Source organism: Spermophilus citellus (genome assembly GCF_964194105.1).
Source record: "Spermophilus citellus genome assembly, chromosome: 1".
In the NCBI taxonomy this organism is placed as follows: domain Eukaryota; kingdom Metazoa; phylum Chordata; class Mammalia; order Rodentia; family Sciuridae; genus Spermophilus; species Spermophilus citellus.
In genome coordinates, this window is record NC_138182.1 from 209,902,319 (window position 1) to 209,922,800 (window position 20,482).

The 20,482-nt window shown below is 33.9% G+C and overlaps 1 protein-coding gene across 1 annotated transcript in view; it reads left to right on the top strand.

Annotated features, from left to right (window-relative positions):
- Window positions 1-19,206, top strand: part of KIAA0825 — a 387,377-nt gene extending 368,171 nt beyond the window's left edge. Inside the window, exon 20 of the mRNA XM_081298007.1 lies at window positions 16,230-19,206. Within this exon, the coding sequence (XP_081154133.1) occupies window positions 16,230-16,347 (118 nt within the window). The 3' untranslated portion in view covers window positions 16,348-19,206. The remainder of the gene's footprint in view (window positions 1-16,229) is intronic.
- The last annotated feature ends 1,276 nt before the right edge of the window (window positions 19,207-20,482 follow it).

Sequence of the window (20,482 nt, forward strand, 5' to 3'; positions counted from 1 at the left end):
TACTTTGATTTGCAGGCTCCATTCTGGGAAGCATTTATTAAATTAGAAACAAGGAAGTGATGCAAGCGAAATGTTTTTAGAATTTCAATTTATCTTGAACTCGATGTTACTTTTATGGATTTTGCCAAAACTTGGACTTCCATTGGTTGAAGCATTGGTCTTGCTTTGCTTTGTTTATTGTTTTTTTTAATGTATTCTGAGCTACTCTTGAAAGTGATGAGTTATTAAAATTTAAACACTGCAGAATGAAAACTATCAGGTTGTGATGGGTCACAGAGGTGTATGTGTAAGCATACTCACAAAGCCTCTATTCTGCTCACTCTGCTCTAAGGCTTCCCCATCCATACAAAGGTCTCTCCCTCCCTCTCTTAAGTGTGATGGGTTATATTTTCCAAAGATAATTGCAGTAGTATAATGTATCCTCCCACGCCAGCTAGAAACTTCCTCCTCCTCCATCAAGAGATAGAGCCTAATTTTACTCACCTTGAATTTTGGAGCTTGTGACTCTTTTGTAACCAATAGAATACTGGTTAGAAATATGAATTTCCATAAAAAGCTATGCAGTTTCTAAACCAAAACACTGTTGTTACAACCCTAAGCTGTTAAACTTAAGAAGCCCTACTAACCAGATGCTACAAGGCTATGAGGAAGCCCACATCACATGGAAAGAACAAATATAGATGCTCCTGATTTCCATGTTAGCTGAAGATCTTTCAGACAGCCAACATCACCCACTACATATGTGGATAAAGATGCCTCAGATGAGTGTCCCCCAATCGTTGAGTATTTCAGTTAAGGCTCCTGGCATCATGGAATAGACATAAGCTGTCCCCACTGAGATGTTTTCAGTAGCTTTATTGTGCCTAGAACACTAACAGAAATATTAAGATTCTGAGATGAGAAGCTCACCAGGCATCTTTCATCCTTCACTAGTTTCTGATGATATTTGCCTAGGTAACTATAAGAGTATGATAGAGAAGTGTTTTCACATGTTTGTTTAATATATTTTCAAAATGCTAAAAGTAGTATTTTATATAGATTATTTTTTATTTAATTCTATTACCAAAAATTAGAACTTTATATATTGAAAACAGGTACTTTGAGGAACAATAATAATACTATCAACTACAGAGTATCTCATGTATAATGGACAAAGCCTAAAACTTTTCCTAACTTAGCTTAATTTACACAATGACCTTACCCATTAGGTATTACCATCCTTATTTGCAGAGAAAAGACTGAGGATCAGACAAGTTTAGGTCACTTACTCAATGTCAACAAAGTGAATCATGCATGATTCTAAAACTTTATATAACTTTTAGCAATATCATTGCATTTGGGCAATGAACCAAAGATCATAAATAGTGGGTCTAGAGAAGTAGTCAGTTCAACCCCCCAAAAAATTAATAAAATGAGATTTTTTTAATGCAGTAATTCTGTCACCAATTAAGAGTACTACATTCTAAAATCCCACTGTCTTATCTGTTTTGTAGAAAGTTTGCAAAAATAATAGTCCTGGCCCTGAGCCTTAGGAGAATCAATCAATTATAGTAGCTAGTAACAATGAATTTCAGAAAAATGATCAAGTGTATCGAGTTCACGTCCCAAACCAACCTGTGACCTTGTACAGTTTCTATAAAATTAAGGAGTACATTAAAAGTTCTCCAAGAGTTCCCCCCAATTCTTTAATATACTTTGACGCTGTAATTGTTATTTTTCTACATAAATTATTTCCATCTATTTTTATTATGTACTTCTTTTCTCTTAACTCTATAGCAAGCATCTTACCAATGTCTGTGACTCTCATGAGCATCCTGAGTATGCAGCCTTGACATGACACTGGATGTTGAAATATATTGAGTTGCATTATCATGTGTCTGTTTTGTTTTCTTGTAAATAGATGAGGGTATCTGAAGGATCCTCTTGCTTTATCTGTACTTTCTCTTCACATCCTGTACAAAAGAGAAAACACAAACACATACTTCCATTAATGTCCATTGGCTAGAGGAAGTTGCTACATAGCCATCCTCACCTTAAGGGAATAGGAAAAGGTTTAGAAGGAAGAGAAACCAAATAACAATCTTAATTGAGGAGCTCCATAATTTATAAAGTACATGCAAGGGTTTGGGAAAGTTTGGATGATTCAGAAGGATTTTTTTAGTTTCTATAGGCTACTTTTTCTATGTAATTAAAGCTCCTGTTCACCAAATTATCTCACCCGTTAACCCATCAAAACACAATGAAATAAAAACAGGTCATATACCACTTGTGATATAACTGAGAAAACATTCCACATAACATTCAGGACTTCTGTCTAAGGATGCTTTTCTCTCAACTCCTTGGAGATGGTATGATAGGTAGAAAGATCACTTTACAATCCCCAGTCCCATTGCATGATATTAAAACGTTACTTTCTGTAATCCTCAGTTCCTCATAACTACCCACCCCTTCCTTGTAGGGTTTTTGCAAGCAGTGAATGAAATAATGGTTCCAGGCCTCTTCGTTTGGCCTATCTTGGAAACACTCACACTCTGTATATGCAGCAGATTGTCAGCTTTCTGGCCACAGCACCTGCCCGCTTGAAGCCACTGAGCCAGGCCTGCCTTCCAACCTTCTTGATGCCAGCATGAAGTTAAAGGAAGCAATACTTCTTGTTAGCTCCTCAGGAGTGAGGAAAGGAATCCAGGAAGTGGTTCCACCATCCCCAAACAGCTGAAATTATGACAATTATGTTGAAAGGTCCCTAATCTGCCACCACTGTGAAAGTGATGGCAACTCAACTCTAGTGGGTCTGAAATATACTCAGGTTAGTTCTTCCAATTCTGATCTGATTTAGGGTACAAAGAGACTGTTTTTTTTTTTTTCATCAGTTAATTTTTTGACATATGCAGGATGAGTATAAATTATTCTTAGACTGTGAGCTCCAGAACAGCAGCTCATGTTTCATTTATTGTTCTAGGAAACATAGACAGACACAGGCTGCAGTGGGAGACACACTGTGCTAGGTAAGAGAATTAACTCTGGAGCCAGCTGTTTGGATTAAATTCCTGGTTCCACCAGTGACCAGTTGTGTGACATTAGGTAATTACTGGTCTATAGCAATAATAATAAATAACCCAATTCATAAATTTGTTGTAATAGCTAAATTAATTAATATATGCAAAATATTTAGAACAGTGACTGGCAGGCTGAAATTACCAAGTATACAGTAGCTTTTAGTATTATATACTACTGTATATAATTACATGCTACTGTAATACCTAGTAATTCAATATGCTCAAAACATAGTAGCTATTTAGTAAATACTTTTATTATGGAATAAAGGGAAAGTACTTTGGAATCTGTACAACATGAACATATATTAGTGATTCAATGAATTGTAATGGTACCATCAACCATTTAAAGTTTTCATGTTCTTCTGGGTTCTAGATCAGTTTGAAGCTTTTAAAATTCTTAGCCAATTTTACACAAAATCTGAGCACATCTATATTTCAAATCCTTTTCTAAACACAATACTACTAATTTGATAACAAAGTTGCAAACAAACTCTTCAGCAAAAGGACCAAGTGTTTCTAAATGAGTACTTTTATTCAGATTCTTATCCCCAGAAGTGGTTAGTGCATGGTTGGACAGGTCAGTGATGTTGGCAAAATAACTAGTAATAGCTGAAGACTGGCTATTAAAATATTTTAATTAAAAAATAATTTTAGAATTATAAATATGTAACCTTTTCATACTTGATGAAAGACGTTGTTTTTATCATTTGTAGAGCAAGAATAGACATATTTAAAGTATATTGTAACATAACCTAATATATACACCAATTCCCCCCGCCCCATCCCTTTGCAGTACTGGGATTGATCCCAAAGGTGCTGTACCACTTAGATACATCTGAGATCTTTTTATTTTTATATTTTGAGACAAGTTCTCGCTATTGCCCATGCTGGTCTTGAACTTATGAATCTCCTGGCTTTAGCCTCCTTTGTAGCTAGGATTACAGCTGTGACTGTATAACTATACATAGAGCTATGGATGTACAGCTATGTACATTGCCTGGCAACACCAAGTGCTTATAGAGCACAGTCCATGAAACTTTCCAGCGATATCAAGTTAAAAAAATAAGTACTTTTTTCTTCTAATTAATTAAATTATACATCACTCTGAGGAAAACCAACAATATGGTTCTGGCAATATATAGTAGTCCTGACACTTCTCTTAGTACAGGGCAATTTTTTACCTCAGCACTAAATGCTGGCCAAATATCATGACCTTGGCCTTCTCTCTAAACTCTTACACTTTTTAAAAAATACTGGTGGAAATGAAGTCTCTGAGGAGATGCGGATGATTTACTAATAACAGGGAAGTTCAGATTCCATTACTACTGATGGCTATGCTTCCATTTATGTTTTTCTTAAGCCATTACTATTTAAAATGTTACTGTTAGCATTCTTAGCTGTCCCATTTGTTCGTATATAACTCTCCTACATAAACATATAGAACAAATCATATTAATTAAAATAAATTGCTTGGACATTTGAGTTGTGCTACAGTTTGTCTCTGAAGGCTATAAATTCAAATTAAGGGTTTTGCTGCTTGTTCCCAAGCTTCAAAAGATTCTTTTTGTACATTAGTAGTAGCAAAAGAAATCAACCAGCTTGTAAAACAACATTCATTTGAATTCTTGCAGAAATGGCTAGATAAACTGCATATATAGCTACTTATCATAATCATATAACAAAACCTTGGCTGAAGCAAGCAAATAAATTCCTAATTCATGATGGCAAGTATTGATATTTTATAGTTTCGAGTATAGATTTTTATAGACAACTATTTATTCCTATATATTTTAAAATTTTGAGTTATACATATTTATATTTATTATGTTTATTTCTATGTCTTTCTATATATTTTTATATACACATTCCAGAGGTTCTGAATAGTATACCATATTAACAAACCATTATACATTTTTACAAACTAAACAGATAAACATTATTTTCTGAATATTAAAGTGATCAATAAGGTCAGTATGACTTCTGGAAAGCTGGAATAACTCATCTGACTATTTTAAAAAATTCCTGTTTTGTAATTTCCAAAGGCAAAGATGTGACTACCATTTATAATATTCTATAAAAATTTAAAGTACATTGTGTTTCATAGAAATGTTCATAATATTAAAAAAGAAAATCCCAATCTACAAATTGGAAAATAAAACAGCATAAATAAGTTCACTTTTATCTTTTATTGAAATTAATTTTGTGAGTATGATTCCTTAATATTTTCCTTTTTCTTATTGGAATTAATCCCCTTAACTAATACACTTTAATTAACTTGAAGAAATAACTAAATTGAGTTAAAAATAGTTTTATTAAAAATATCTCTATTTTTTTTTTATCAAAGTGCAATTTTTGGCATCCACTCATTCCTAAAAGTCCCTACTGAAAAGTGTGTAAAGACTGTGACCCCTTGTAGGATCCATATTATTTAACTACTTTAGAGTTTCAATACAAAGTTCAGAGGAAAAAAAAAAACTTTTCAAGTGTTAAAAATTGAAACCTATAAGGGAACTTTTAAAATTATTATGTTTTAGTGAGGATAAGGCTAAACAATAAATCAACTGTTTCAAGCTACATAAAAATAATATTAATTTCTTCATTTGCAACTAAATGTATGTTTAAAGGGATGGATTGAAAATAAATGGATTTCTTAAAACATTAGGAAAAAGTGGTTGTAGATTTTCATCTGGAGAACATATTAGAGGGTAAGTCTTATGTGGTAAGTAGGCATAGTTAAGTCCCATCTCTAAGAAAGCAACTCTAATCCTGTGGCTCTATGTGGGAAAAAAATAAAGATACCAAAAAATGGTACAATTTAAATGGAAGCTAATTGTTATGGTTTATAATACATTTCCCATAATCATTCGAGAATTACAATATTCATCAAGTTGTTCTCAATTATATGACAGCCTTACCTCTGTCTCCTCCCTTAAGTTTATCCTTTGGGACTAAGTGCTATTCAGAGTCACCTTCATAAAGAAATGTCTTTTGAGAGCAACATCAAATTCTATAGTTTTTAATCTAACTGCAATTTAATGATGACTTTACTGCTCAAAAGAAAAAAATCAGGGTGCTTTCTGTAGTTAACATTGCTCCATTTCCACTGAGTGATGAAAAATGTGAATTATTCCCTAAAGCTACCTCAGATTGCTTCATGTGTCAAGAAAGAAAGGGCTAAATTAGGCCTTTCTCACAAACAATTACTATAATGAAGTCTAAGGAAATGGCACCAGTGCCTTTGATTACCACTGACATTTCACACATACACTGAGATATTATAGAAAATCTTTATGGAATTTTGAAGATGGAGTTAGAATAATTACTCAGTCCAGCCCATATGAAGGACTCTGAATAAGCACCTTGAGGACAAGATCATACTCAGCTACTCTAATTCTGTTACATTAGCACAGTGTTTTGAATTAATTAGATGCTCAAAAATAAATGTTTTGCTGGATGAGTGGAGAAATTAATTATATGCAGTAAAACCCTATTCTAAAATATGGATCATTAGTCATATATATTAAATAGACCACAAACCAAAGCCCAATATAACAGATAACTTATAAAAATCTTTTAATTTCAGGCTTCTAACAGGGATCCACTGTAATTAATTTTTTACTATTACAGTTCACTGAGACAGAGTCTCCCAAAGTTTATGTTCATTTGGATCAGTCTTTTATTTCTTCTAAATCTGCAGCATGTCCTAAGAACTGAGAGTCTGAAAGTGCTGTATGTGTCACAGAAAACATATTTAATTTGTTTAATTAGTATTATGTATTTTGAGCTTTTAAAAATCAATAACCTAAACATCTATTTATTCTCACTTAATTACATCAACCAGAATCAAAGAGAGAACAATCATGATTTACTGATGACTTTGCTCGTTAGTATAATTTTTAAGAATTTACTCTTATAACCTTTCCTTCACATCCAAGCTGGTTATGAGAACTAAAATGACAGAGACCTTTTATTACAATCCTATTTCATACTTTTAAGGAAATTCTGACATTAAAAGAAAAGAAAGGCAATCAATAACTGGAGATCCAAATGGGAGGGTGGAATAAAGTTACATACTGTAGAAAATGAGTGGTATAGAGAGTGTATCTAAAAATAACAAATGAAATTTTTAAAAAAGAGTAAGGAAAAGGTTATTGGGATCAATTATGAGAGTATATCACCTGAAATTAAAATTTAAATATTTGGTAGCCTATGAAAGTACTTGCTCCAGCATTATATGTGACTTGAATCAAGTACTTTGCTAGCCAGAGATTGTTTTAAAACTTTTTATATTGGCCAAAAATACTAATCACGTCCCAAATAACATGAAATTACTGAATGTCTTGTTTTCTTTATACCACCACCTCATTCTTTAAAAGGTTTAAAAAGGTTTTGGATGTGGCTAGTAAGTTAATGAGCTAGCTGGCAGGAAATTGTGCTTTGGCATGATGATTGAATTTTGGGACATTAAAAACCAAGTAGTGAAGTAGAAACCAAAGAAGTTAAGACTAATTTTAATGCTCTAAGAGCTGTCATTTTATCGCTCATACAATTAATAATTTAAAAATACCTATTTGAGATACCACCTATTACCAATTGTGGTACAGGTGGCTAAAAGTTTTTTCAATCCAACTAAGAATATCATAATAACCTTAAACTTCTGACATATAACAGTAGAAAGATATTTTGTGTGTGCCTGAGGTGTGCAGAGTACAGTGTACAAAACCATGTTGTTATCCAGTATATTTTGTTTGAGTCAATCTGAGATATTTAGACATATTTAACAAGTGAAAGACACGGGAGTAGAAGATACCACAGGTTTGTGTTTTGTTTCTTTGTTTGTTTGTTTGCTTGTTCTGGAGAAGAAATAATAATTTGGCTTGTTTTTTATGAAAATAAATCCATGGACAATTTCCCTAATTCACGAACAGTAAAGAAATAATATTATTTTGTGATAATTAAAAAGCATAATCAAATATTTTCTCTTTTTTGCCTTTAAATTTCAGTTTATGTCAACAGGAATTATTTTATTTGTCCTAATTAATTATACATGACAGTAGAATGCATTTTGACTCATTGTAAATGGAGCACAACTTTTCATTTCTCTGGTTGTACCTGATGTAGAGTTACACCATTCATGCAATCATACATGTACCTAGGGTAATGATGTCCATCTTATTCTACCATCCTTCCTACTCCTATTCCCCCTCCCATCTCTCCCCTCCCCTTTGCCCTAGCCAAAGTTCCTCCATTCTTCCCATGCCCCACTCCTCATTATGGATCAGGATCCACTTATCAGAGAAAATGTTAGACCTTGATTTTTTGGGATTGACTTACTTCATTTAGCATGATACTCTCCAACTCAATCAAATCACCTGAAAATAATTTTATTCTTTTTTAATGCTGAGTAATATTCCATTGTGTATATATACCACAGTTTCTTTATCCATTTATGTATTAAAGAGCATTGCTTCCACAGTTTGGCTATTGTGAATTGAGTTGCTATAAACATTGATGTGACCATTGTCGCTATAGTATGCTGATGTTAAGTCCTTTGGGCATAGACCAAGAAGTGGGATAGTTGAGTCAAATGGTTTTCTAAGGAATCTCCACACTGCTTTCCAGAGTGGTTCACCAATTTGCAGTGCCACCAGCAATGTATGAATGTATCTTTCCCCCACATCCTTGCCAACATTTATTGATGCTTATATTCTTGATATTGCCATTCTGACTGGAGTCAGAAATTTCAGTGTAGTTTTGATTTGCATTTTTTTAATTGCTAAAGATGTAAAACATTTTTTCATTTATTTGTTGATAGATTGTATATCTTCTTCTGAGTAGTGTCTGTTCAGTTCCTTATCCCATTTATTGATTGGGTTATTTGGGGGTTTTTTTGGTATTAAGTTTTTTGAGTTCTTTATATAATCTGAAAATTAGTGATCCAGCTGATGTGCATGTGGCTCTTTCTCTGTAGGCTCTTTCTTCACATTATTGATTATTTCCTTTATTGAGAAGAAGCCTTTTAGTTTGAGCTCATCCAATTTATTGATTATTGATTTTATTTCTTGTGCTTTTAGAATCTTGTTAAGGAAGTTATGACCTAATCTAACATGATGAAGATTTGGGCCTACTTTTTCTTCTATTAGGTGCAGGGTCTCTGGTCTAATTCCTAGGTCCTTGATCCACTTTGAGTGGTATTGGCACCAAAGAAGACAGGTAGACCAATAGTACAGAATAGAAAACAAAAACATACATTGGAGGAAGGTGGCCTCTTCAACAAATGGTGCTGGGAAAACTGGAAATCCATATGCAACAAAATGAAATTAAACCACTTTCACTCACCATGCACAAATATTTTCCAAATTAAATCAGAACATGAGCCTGGAGAGAGTCTCCACAGAGAGGTTACTGCCCCATTCCAGATGTCCTGGGTCACAGCATCTCCATTCTTATCACTTAGGTTTCTGGAAATAATAATCTATAGAGTCTTTAGAAATATTAAGTCAATAGGGACATAAATAAGAAGAAATAGGATGAAGGAGAGATTACATATAGGCCACTTTGGTGTCATCTAGAGGCTAAATCAAGAGCAGGATAATCCACTGTGCCCACATTTCAAGCCTTATTTTAAAGCCAAATTAAGTGGCCTCAGCTTGGGTGAACAACATAATTTGGGCAGCAGAATTTTTGTGTCACATCTATTGAAAGCAAATGATGGTAGAGATAACTGGAACATAAAAGGTCAATTTCTATGTGTCCTCTTTTACATTTGCCATATTATGGGAGAAAAAATGTTCATTATTGAAAAATATGTTCACAAACATTCCTGAGGATCAGAAAAATAAATTAGTCTCTCCCTTATTTGAAGAAAAAGTGTGTTATTTGAACTATCAAACTAAAACATTTGAAATTAAACCAATAAATAATGAAAAGTGTTCAATGAACTCCAAAGTATAGATGAAAGATACTATATATAAAAAATAAAAAGGATGTAATAATTGAATAACTCAAAAAGGTAACAGAGGAGATGGAACAATGCATTATGTGGTTAATAGAACAAAATAGTGTTGACTTTAGGTGATGTCTGAATCAAGGGAGGGCAATCACATCAGAATTAGGGTGTTAGGTAGGAATATATAAATAAGGTGGGGTGTGGACTGGACTGGGTCTCAGGAACAATGAGCAGATTTGGGGTGTATGGAAAGGCATTTCAGGTAGGAAGAATAGCAAAGCCAGAAATGCAAACATGGAAACACAAGGCAGGAGGTAGTTGGGAAGATAATTTTCTCCCTGAAAAGACATAGCAGCAGCTCAACAGAACTACTGCCTAGCTAGAATACCAATGACTTTAAACTCAGGGCAGCCATTGTTGGTCTGGTGTTGCAGTGACACAAGGCTGAAGATCCAAATAGCTTATGAATATTTCACTGTTCAGGCCCAGAAACCACAAGCACCTGAACTGGGGACTGATGGCAGTGAGTGTGAGAATTTCTCTTAACTGATGGCTGATTGTGTACACAGATTGGAGCTGCAACGAAAATGTTCATCAAGAAACTGAATTTAAAGAGCTTAGGACAAAAACCAAATTTTAAAATATTGCATGTCATCTTGGGACACAGATGAATTACAGATGTGGAGACAACAGCTGAATATGCACGAGTAGATGTGGGGCTTTCCAAGGGAGAAGAGAAGATGCTCTAAGACTAATACCGAGAAAAGTTCCCATGTACAGAAGAACAGCAAGAGGAAGAGAACAGAGATGTCATTTTCTCCACTGATTTGAACCTCCAAGGCTCTAAAGCCAGCCTGAACTATGCTGTGTTTGAAGACAGAAGGACAAGAAGGTTTTTTCTAGAATAAAATCCAATATGACTTCACTTTTCACTGCTCAGCTACCAACTGGTAGGGCAATTTGAAGTCATTAATTTTGCCAGATGGTTAATGTTATTTAACAGTACAATTAACTAATAAATAATTGTAAAGCACTTTGTAAATATAAAGTGCTACATAAATATTTAATAATCACATTAAATCTGGAGGCTTATTTCAAGTAACATTTTTATAAAGTATTTTATTGGTGTTTCAGGATAAATGCCAATAATGTGATCAGATGCCCATCATTATGACTATATTTTTAAAATACAGCAAAGGGATTATAGGAAAACAGAAACAACTTTAGCCATGTTAGGCTGAAAATGGGATGGATTATCATAAAACATCTCCTTCATGAAAGCTAGAGAGAATTACCACACAGTCATAGATAGGTAAAATTGAACAGTAAGGCAGTGAGTGATTCCATAAGAAAACTTAGCAACTCCATTTTACACTTCTAAGAGAATTTTTCAGATAAAATAATGTGAAGTGCACAGAACTGGAGAAAAAACATCAAGATAGGAGCTCTAAGGAAACTACTCCCTACAAAGAGAGTCTAATAAAATAATTGTAACATTTTATGAAGCATTTGACATTCATAATTCACTCACTCTTTCTAACAATGGGTTGAGATGCATATTGCCAGTGTCCACTATTTTGCACATGAGAATACTGTTGCACAAATAAATTAAGAAACTTGTAAAATATCATACAGATGGTAAGAGGCAGTCAGAATTCAGGCCCAAACAGTATGGCTCCAATACCTGCTAGAAGGAATCTGGGAAAGGTATTATTACCTTGATAAAATGTGATACATGCATCCTTCCTTCTTCCTGCATCAGAATAACAATGTGGTGGTTGAAGTGGCAACAACCACCTTGAAGACAACCATAACATAAAAAACAAAAGAGCCATCAGTCCTGCCATTATCAAGCTCCTTACCCAATGCCAGTAGTCATTCACCTCCAGATTGCTTATGATACAAGAAAAATAATCCCCTGTATTTTTTAGCCTGTTACAGCTATGTTTTCTCTTAACTTTAACTGATATCTCTCTTTCTCTCTCTCTCTCTCTCTCTATATATATATATATATATAGATAGATAGATAGAGATAGATAGAGATATTAACTGATATCTCTCTTTCTCTCTCTCTCTCTATATATATATATAATAGATAGATAGATAGATATAGATAGAGATATAGAGATATACTAGATGTAGATGTATAGATAGATATCAGATATATACATATGTATCAGATATGTATGTACCAGATATATATCTGATACATACGTACGTATATATCTGGTATATATAGATAGAAATAAGATATATATATATATATATATATATATAGAGAGAGAGAGAGAGAGAGAGAGAGTTTATATTAATATGTCAATATTATCTTAACTTTATCTAAATTATATAAATTGATGATAATAGTTTTCATTCATTGAGTGTTTGCTTTGAAACAGGTGTTGTTTTATGTTTTATATGTGCTTAGCTATTTCTCCTCATTGCAGCTCTATGAAGCAGGAATTATTATCAGTCTTATTCTATAAGGAAACTGAGGCACAGTTTTATCTGACTTTCCCAAGACCACACAGCTGATAAGAGCTTCAAATCCAGCTGTACCCTGATTCCTAAACTCCTTTCTCCAGCAAACAGTATTCTAGGCAGTGAACAACGAAACCATTTACAATGCAAGAAGGGGGCTGGGGTTGTAGTTTAGTTGTAGAGCGCTTGCCTAGCACGTGCGGGGTACTGGGTTTGATTCTCAACACCACATATAAATTTAAAAAAAGGTACATTGACAACTAAAAAATATTTTTTTAAAAATTGAAATAAGGAAGTTTATCGGGATTGTTACTATTTTAATGTTCTCATTACTACTCTAAATCATTTGGATTTTCTAGAGCAAATGATTCTCAGAGGTAATACTATTGACAGTTTGGGAAGACAAGTCTTCATTGTGTGGGATTGCTTCATGTTAAAGAAGTTTGCCATCCCTTTTCCCTGGGTCATAGTAGGATTCTCTAGACACAGTGTGAGCAGAAAATGCCCTCCACACTTTCTTACCACCTTAAGAACCCTCATTAAGGCAGTCTTGACCCAGTTAAGAACTGCCAGGAAAACTTAACCATAGTCTTAGCCTAGTAAGCAGGTGGGAAACTTAGCAGTACTGCAAAAGACAGGCTACCAAAGTCAGAAAAACAAAGATATAATCACTTTATAATGTTTTCCAGAAGATCTAGAGTCTTCTGGTTCTGACATTTCCTGGTTTCTGTAGTGACTGCTTCCATCATAGATATTAAATATATTAGTGGAAACTAGGTATAAAGATTTGGAACACATTGCCCATTCAATTGTGTTTAACAAATTGGTAGATTATTTTCTCTTCCATTAGTATTTTTTAAATCAATTTTTATGTTATGTTAACGATTAGAGATAAACTTAACAACTTACAAGTGTGAAACTTAACAATGCTTGCAGTAACCATACATTCTAAATTTCTAATGTTTTTATTCAATAAGAGTAAAATTACCAGGGAAAACATAGTTCTAATATTATGTTTTCACCTATCTTTGTCAGTATTTCTTACCTTCTTATGAAATAAGTTCTTAATAAACAGAAAACAAATATAAGAAGGTTGGGGTAGGTAAAGAACTTTGCCTAATATCAATTACTAACAGCTCAATTATGCTGTGAAGGGCCCATAACTGTCATGAAGCTTCAAAATCCTTATCATGGATTCTATTATGTATACAATTCATTTAGATTACATTAATTATACAGATTTTTAATGAAGCAAAGAGACTGCTTTCAATTTTCACAGGTAGAGACAATGATCAAAATATTTATGTGCATAGTACATATTTTTTTATGTTGACATTCATAAAATAATTCATTTACTCAGACAATATTAGCATGGGAGGAAAAGAAATAAATATATTTCCTCCTGTTCCAATTTTTTATAAGAGTGTATGATCCTTAGATAGTTTTTTTATTTACTATCTAACATAATACAGGAGACATTTTTCAGAAAATTAAATTTATAGTATTTTAACATCAATGAATACTACTAGTAAGGTGGGTTTTTAAAATACCTTTATTTATTTAATGTAGTGCTGAGGATCAAACCTAGTGCCTCACATGAGTTAGGCAAGCGCTCTACCACTGAGCTACAACCCCAGCCCTGTAAAATGGTTTTAATCCAGGATATTGCATTTCCAAGCACAGAATCCAAGTTTATATCAAAAGACATTTGGGCAAGAGAGTATCTCAATTGACTAATTGATGAAACTGGTATAGTAGCATTATGTAATGAGAATTTAAAGAGTGCTACATCAAGTGTTTATTGAAAAATGAAATGGAAAAAACTATATGAGATGCATTTATGAATGTGTCAAAATAAACCCTACTATTATATATAACTACAATGCACTAAAAAGTTTTAGTTGTGCCTGCAGGTAATCCCAGCAACTCAGGAGGCTGGGACCAGGAGAATCGAAAGTTCAAGGCCAGCCTCAGCAACTTAGCAAGGTCCTAAGCAACTTAGCAAGAAAAAATAAAAAGGTCTGGGGATGAAGCTCAGTGGTAAAACACCCCTGAGTTAATTCCCCAGGACCAAAAATAAACAAAAGTAAAAATACAAAACAATGCCTAACCTGTAATTAGTGCTCTATAAAGTATTTTCCATTATTTATTTGCTTGTGTGGCAGTTCAATTTAACATGCATAATAATGATACCCAAGTTCACCTGTATGAAATGGGTAGTGAGAGGTGTTTATCATTAAAATTCCACAAATGCAGTACAAGGTAATCTTGTAGACTAAATTGTAACTACCAAAATACTAATTTTAGGAATATTTTCTCATGTGATGTGGTTTTGAACAGTGTGATACTGAAAATTCTCTATCCTTCAAGTTGCTATTAAAACCTGAACGACCAATGACCCAACTTCAACATAATGGAAATAGATAAACTATGGAGACCTGAAATAGCAGTTTTTAGATCTATATGTGTTGGAGCTAGGAGGTGAAGAGAATACTGGGCAGAGAGTAAAGAAGAAATGTAAATTTAAACCAGATATAATAATCTAATTAATCCTTCACACTTCCACTTCGTCTTCTCTTTTATGTATACCACTGCCTGGAATTGGTCAGACATTACTGAACCCAGCACTCCAACAAGAACACCTGTTTAGGAGTAGGCATCCTCTTAAGATGTTTCTGTGGGAAGTGTAGGGACCATGCTTTCTTTTTGATATTCAGACAAAACCCAAAAAGCTCACCCTAAACTCAGTATGCTTTGCTCACATATGGCTGTCCTTTTGTTATCCAGGAGTTCTGACTATAATGCAGCAAGGGGCTTCTGGAGGCCTTGAGTATACTTGTTTGTTGTTAGAAGTCCTATCCCACTGAAGTCTTTATATCAGTGGGATATCAGAGGGTCTTATATCAAAGGGTCTTTTGGGATATATAAGCATTGACTTTTAATTTTTTGTGGCACTATATCACAGTAGATGGCTTAAGGGATGGGAGAAATAGGAATGAGGAAAGGATAAAGGAAGTGCACGCAAATGATTCCCTATTGGAACACTGTGTTCTTTTGGTATTCCCTGATAAGTCCTGGAAAGGTAGCACAAGAGACAGGAAGGAGGGGAAAAAAGGATTAAGTATGCTTGGATTACTGTAATTATATTTATACTGCAAACTTATATACATATATAGTTCCAGATTCTAATATTTTGTTCTGTCTTTCCTAATCATTCAGAATTAGAAAATCTTTAAACCTCTTTTTTTTTGGTCAATGTTCTATGGAGCCTTGCTGACAATTTGTTATTCTTCTTGGGTGATTTAACATGATTACTCTAAATCTGATCTTATTTCTATGAATAGATTGACCTGCCCTTAATGTAGATCCAGTTTTATCTTCACGTTTTTGCTGCCAATGTCTTCCTGGCAAACCTCCCTGCAAATTAAAAACCACTGAAATGTTCCTCACTGAGGGAAAAATACTATATACATTTTTAAAATCTATGAAATACAGAAACCGCATTTGAAACAGTACTTTGAAACTTACTCTTAGAGAATTCTAGAGATCAGCTGTTTTGCTCTTCCATTCTCCTGGCCCACTCTGCAGAAGCAGTGCCAATGAACTGTGTCACCCAAGAGGCAGTGGGTAAAGAATAAACAAGAAGAAACCAAGGCCTCTGTAGCCAGGGACTACATATTTAAACCCTGAATAACTTACTAGAGCCTGGAAGTTATGAAAATACTAAGATGTGATTTTTCTTTTAGGTGGGAAATGAGGCAGGATGAAACACTGGAAGAGGAAGAAAAAGCGATGCTGGAAAATTTAAAAAGAATTTGCACCATACAGGACTCTTCTGCCTCAGATAACACGGATGAACAGTAATCCACAGGAAATGGCAACAGCTTTATTTTAGGAAACAATCACATGTAATGGAGTAGGGTTTTTACCATAGTCAGAATGAACCTCAGATGTGTTCTGAAGCATGAAACCAATGACTGAGTAATCTCTGTACTGAAAAGGAACACAATACATAAAGAATAAAGTGCTCCATATTTTTATTTAAAAAATAATTTCAAATGTTTTTTCCCCAATCTTTCTCTTTATATGATAAAACTGCTGCCATCTCGTGTTCCCTTTGAATCATTTTCCTCCTTTCAGTCTCGAAGTATCTATGACAACAGGCAAAATGTTAGGAAATTTTTCCCTAAGGATTTTTTAATACAACATTTGGATGTTAAGATAAATGGAGTCACGTAGACCCCTGGGACTCATCTGAAAATTTCAATTTAATTTTGTAGCTGTATCCCAAGTCCAGGTCTTAATTGCCTTTAATATCCAGCATTGGGCCAGCCTCGCTACCCACATAACCTCTTCTTTATCCAATTTATCTTTACCACAGCCACAAAAAAATTTTTTCCGTGAACTGTTAACTTTAGTTATGTTTCTTCTGTGGTGATTTTCAGTCTAGTTCCTGAATCTAATTCCAATTCCAGCACCAATGCTTTTGAGTCCTATACAAATGGCTTCAGTCTGGCGACTGCTGCCATCCTTTTGGCTCAAGCCATATAGTTACAATTTTTCTCACCCAGAAACCTCCTTTATCCCTAAATTATGCTCAAAGGTCATTCTGACAGCCTCTGCCCCACAATTCATAATCCATAATGTCTGTTACTTCTATTTCCATTATATTGACATTCTCTCTCTCTCTCTCTCTCTCTCTCTCTCTCACACACACACACACACACACACACACACACACACACCCCATGCTAAAGAAGTAGAATATGTTCTACTGTCCTCTCTGCCAAGTACAATTATAGTATTTGTTATATCCTTCCTAGAAGAGCCTGATGTTAGATTATACAGACATTGAGGTCATAAATACAATACGAAGTTCCCTTTAAAACTCCCCATATTCCTGCTGCAATGTTATTCATTGAGTGGGGTGGTCAATAAGCATAGCTGATTAAATGGTTGCCATTGAAAGAAGATAACAAAGACAATTAGATGGTTGAGCATTCTTCAGGATGTCTGAGAGAAGCCTTAGATCATGGCCTACTTTAGACCATATGACATCAAACATCATAGCTTCTGATGTTCTCAGATACATAATAAACTGTCCATGCTCCCACATTCTGTGATTTTTATAAAATATGTGTAGGCTACATGATTTCCAAAGGAAAGTACTCATACATTTTTCAAAGACTAAAAGTTTTGAGTGCAGAGGAGGCCACCTTAGAGAATGTCTTGCATTTTTATTTTAAATAAAAACACATAAATGGCCATGTTGCCAGCTGCCTGCTAAATAACACATTTTATTTTTAAAGAGTGTACTTTAGTTGGACAGTATAATCATGAACCAAATGTTTTTAAGATATGGCTGAAATAATTTCTAAAAGTTCTATGGAGACTCTTTAAAGATTGTAAGACAATTTATGAAAATTGGAAAAATTACACGTAGTTTGATCTGTACACAGTATAATAATCAATTATTCCTTCAGCTAATTGGTAGTCTACATACTAAATTTGCATAACTATACTTTATCAGACTAGAAGCTAAAATAGGAAGTCAAAATAAAAATAAATTGATCCAATAAACAGTAAAAACCCAATCATAAAATTACAGGACTTCACACCTACCTGGTTTATCTTCTAATATATCAATTTTTATTGAATATGTATATTTTTATACTAATCCAAGAACCTGATTTAGTTCCTTCAGAAATAAATTTTTCTATGCTCCCATTTGAAAGCAAAGAAGTTGTTTTAAGAAGAAATGTTTCAGATTTTTTGTTGCTCCAACCAAAGACCTGACAAGAACAATTAGAGGAGGAAAAGTTGATTTGGGGCTCATGGTTTCAGAGATCTCAGTCCTTAGAAGGCTGTTTCCATTCCTCAGAGCTCAAGGTAAGGTAGAACATCATGGCTCAAGACTGTGGTGGAAGAGAGAGGCTCAGGACATTGCACCAAGAAGCAGAAGGAGAGAGAGAGAGAGAGAGAGAGAGAGAGAGAGAGAGCGCTCTGCCTATCAAGGACAAAATATAAAACCCAAAGGGACCCACCTCCTCCAGCCACACCCTATCTACCTACAGTTATCATCAAGTTAGTCCCTATAATGGGATTAATTCACTGATTGGCTTAAGGCTTTCATAACCCAACAATTTATTCCTAAACCTTGTTGCATTGTCTCACTTGAGCTTTTGGGGGACACCTCATATCTAAACCATAACAGAAGTATAGTAAGGGAAAATGAGATGGCTTTCAAGAAACAGAAAAGTAGAAGAATTTGCAATTAAATTCACTTCTGTATTTGCTCAGTGAGATGACTACAGCTTTAAGTACAATGAGGTCTATAATTTAAAATGTTAAATGACAAGTCCTTGTGTTATCAGATCATTTGACTTTTTTAAAAAATACCTTTATTTTATTTACTTTTATTTGGTGCTGAGGATCGAACCAGTGCCTCACACGTGCCAGGCGAGCACTCTACTCTAAAAAAGTCAGTCATTTTGACTTTATGCTCAATATGTTTTTTACTATATTATAATAAGTAGTTGTTTCTCATGATGTTAATTTTGCATTTATATGTTAATACTAGGAATGGATCCTAGATTTTATAACTTCCCATATGTTTATCACAAAAATATTGTCTTATAAAATATTATCTTTTCCTGTTTTCCATGCAACTATATTTTTATATAATTATAAAGAGATCTATTTTATTATTAGTTGAGCAGGTACTATATGTAAACAGTATAAATTAATCCTTTAATAAATTATCAATGATAACATCTGTTTTGGATATTTTATATTTTATATCTTCACAAATATTTGTATAGAAATTCCAATCAAAGAATTGAAAAAAGAAATCACTTAATTTTTCTACTATTATGTGTCTACTCATAATGTCCTATTATCTTAACTTATATATTCCCAAGTCAAAAGGAGGTTCAAGTACTTTATAATTAGCTTTGGTGGGGGTGCTGGAGATTGAACCCTCAGGGCTTCATGCTTGCTAGGCCAGTGCTCTACCACTGAGATACATACCCAGCTCTTCATATTTTATTTTGAGACAGGGTTTCCCTAAATCACTCAGGCTGGCCTTGAGTTTGCTGATGCTCCTGCCTCAGGCTTCTGAGTAGCTGGGAGCCTGGCTTATAACTAGCTTTTCTCACTAATTATAAAATACTTCAAGTATTCTTTCTTTATAGTTAAAATATTTCATAATGAAAAACAGCCCTAAAAAAGGAAGGAAATCCTGTCATGTGGTAACAATGTGGATAAATTTTGAGGACATTATGTTAAGTGAAATAAACCCATCACTGAAAAACAATTACTTTGCAGGGTGTAGTGGTGCACACCTGTAATCTCAGCTACTTGGGAGTCTGAGGTAGGATGATCAAAGGATCCAAGCCAGCCTGAGCAACTTAGGAAGACCCTCTCTCAAAATAAAAAAATAAAAATAAAAAGAGCTGGGGATACAGCTCAGTAGAGCACATTTCGTTCAATTCCCAGTGTCACAAACCACAACAAAAACCTGGTGTGATTCCTCTTATATGAATTATCTAAAGCAGTGAATTTGTAGAAACATAAAGTAGAATTTGTAGAAACATAAAGTAGAACAGGGAGTAGAAGGAAGGAAAGTGTTTTTGTTTAATGGGTAGAGTTTCAAATTCAGATGATTGTACCACTTAAGATGGTTAAGATAGCAAATTTAATATCATATTTTACCACAATTAAAACTAAACCTGTAGACAGAATCTCCACTGACACATATTCCCAACATGGTATATAATAACTCTTGAATTTTAATAGGAAACTATAAAAACGGTATATTCAGCAACATTTATTATTCTACAGAATGATGAAAATTATCTGCTTTGACTTTGAGAAATATTTTCAACATCACCTTTAGTAAAATAGTAAACTGTTATTTTTCCAGAAATTAAAAATTTCAAAATCTTTTATAACTCTGTTCTCAGAATATTAAAATTATTATGTGCAGGAATGAAGATCT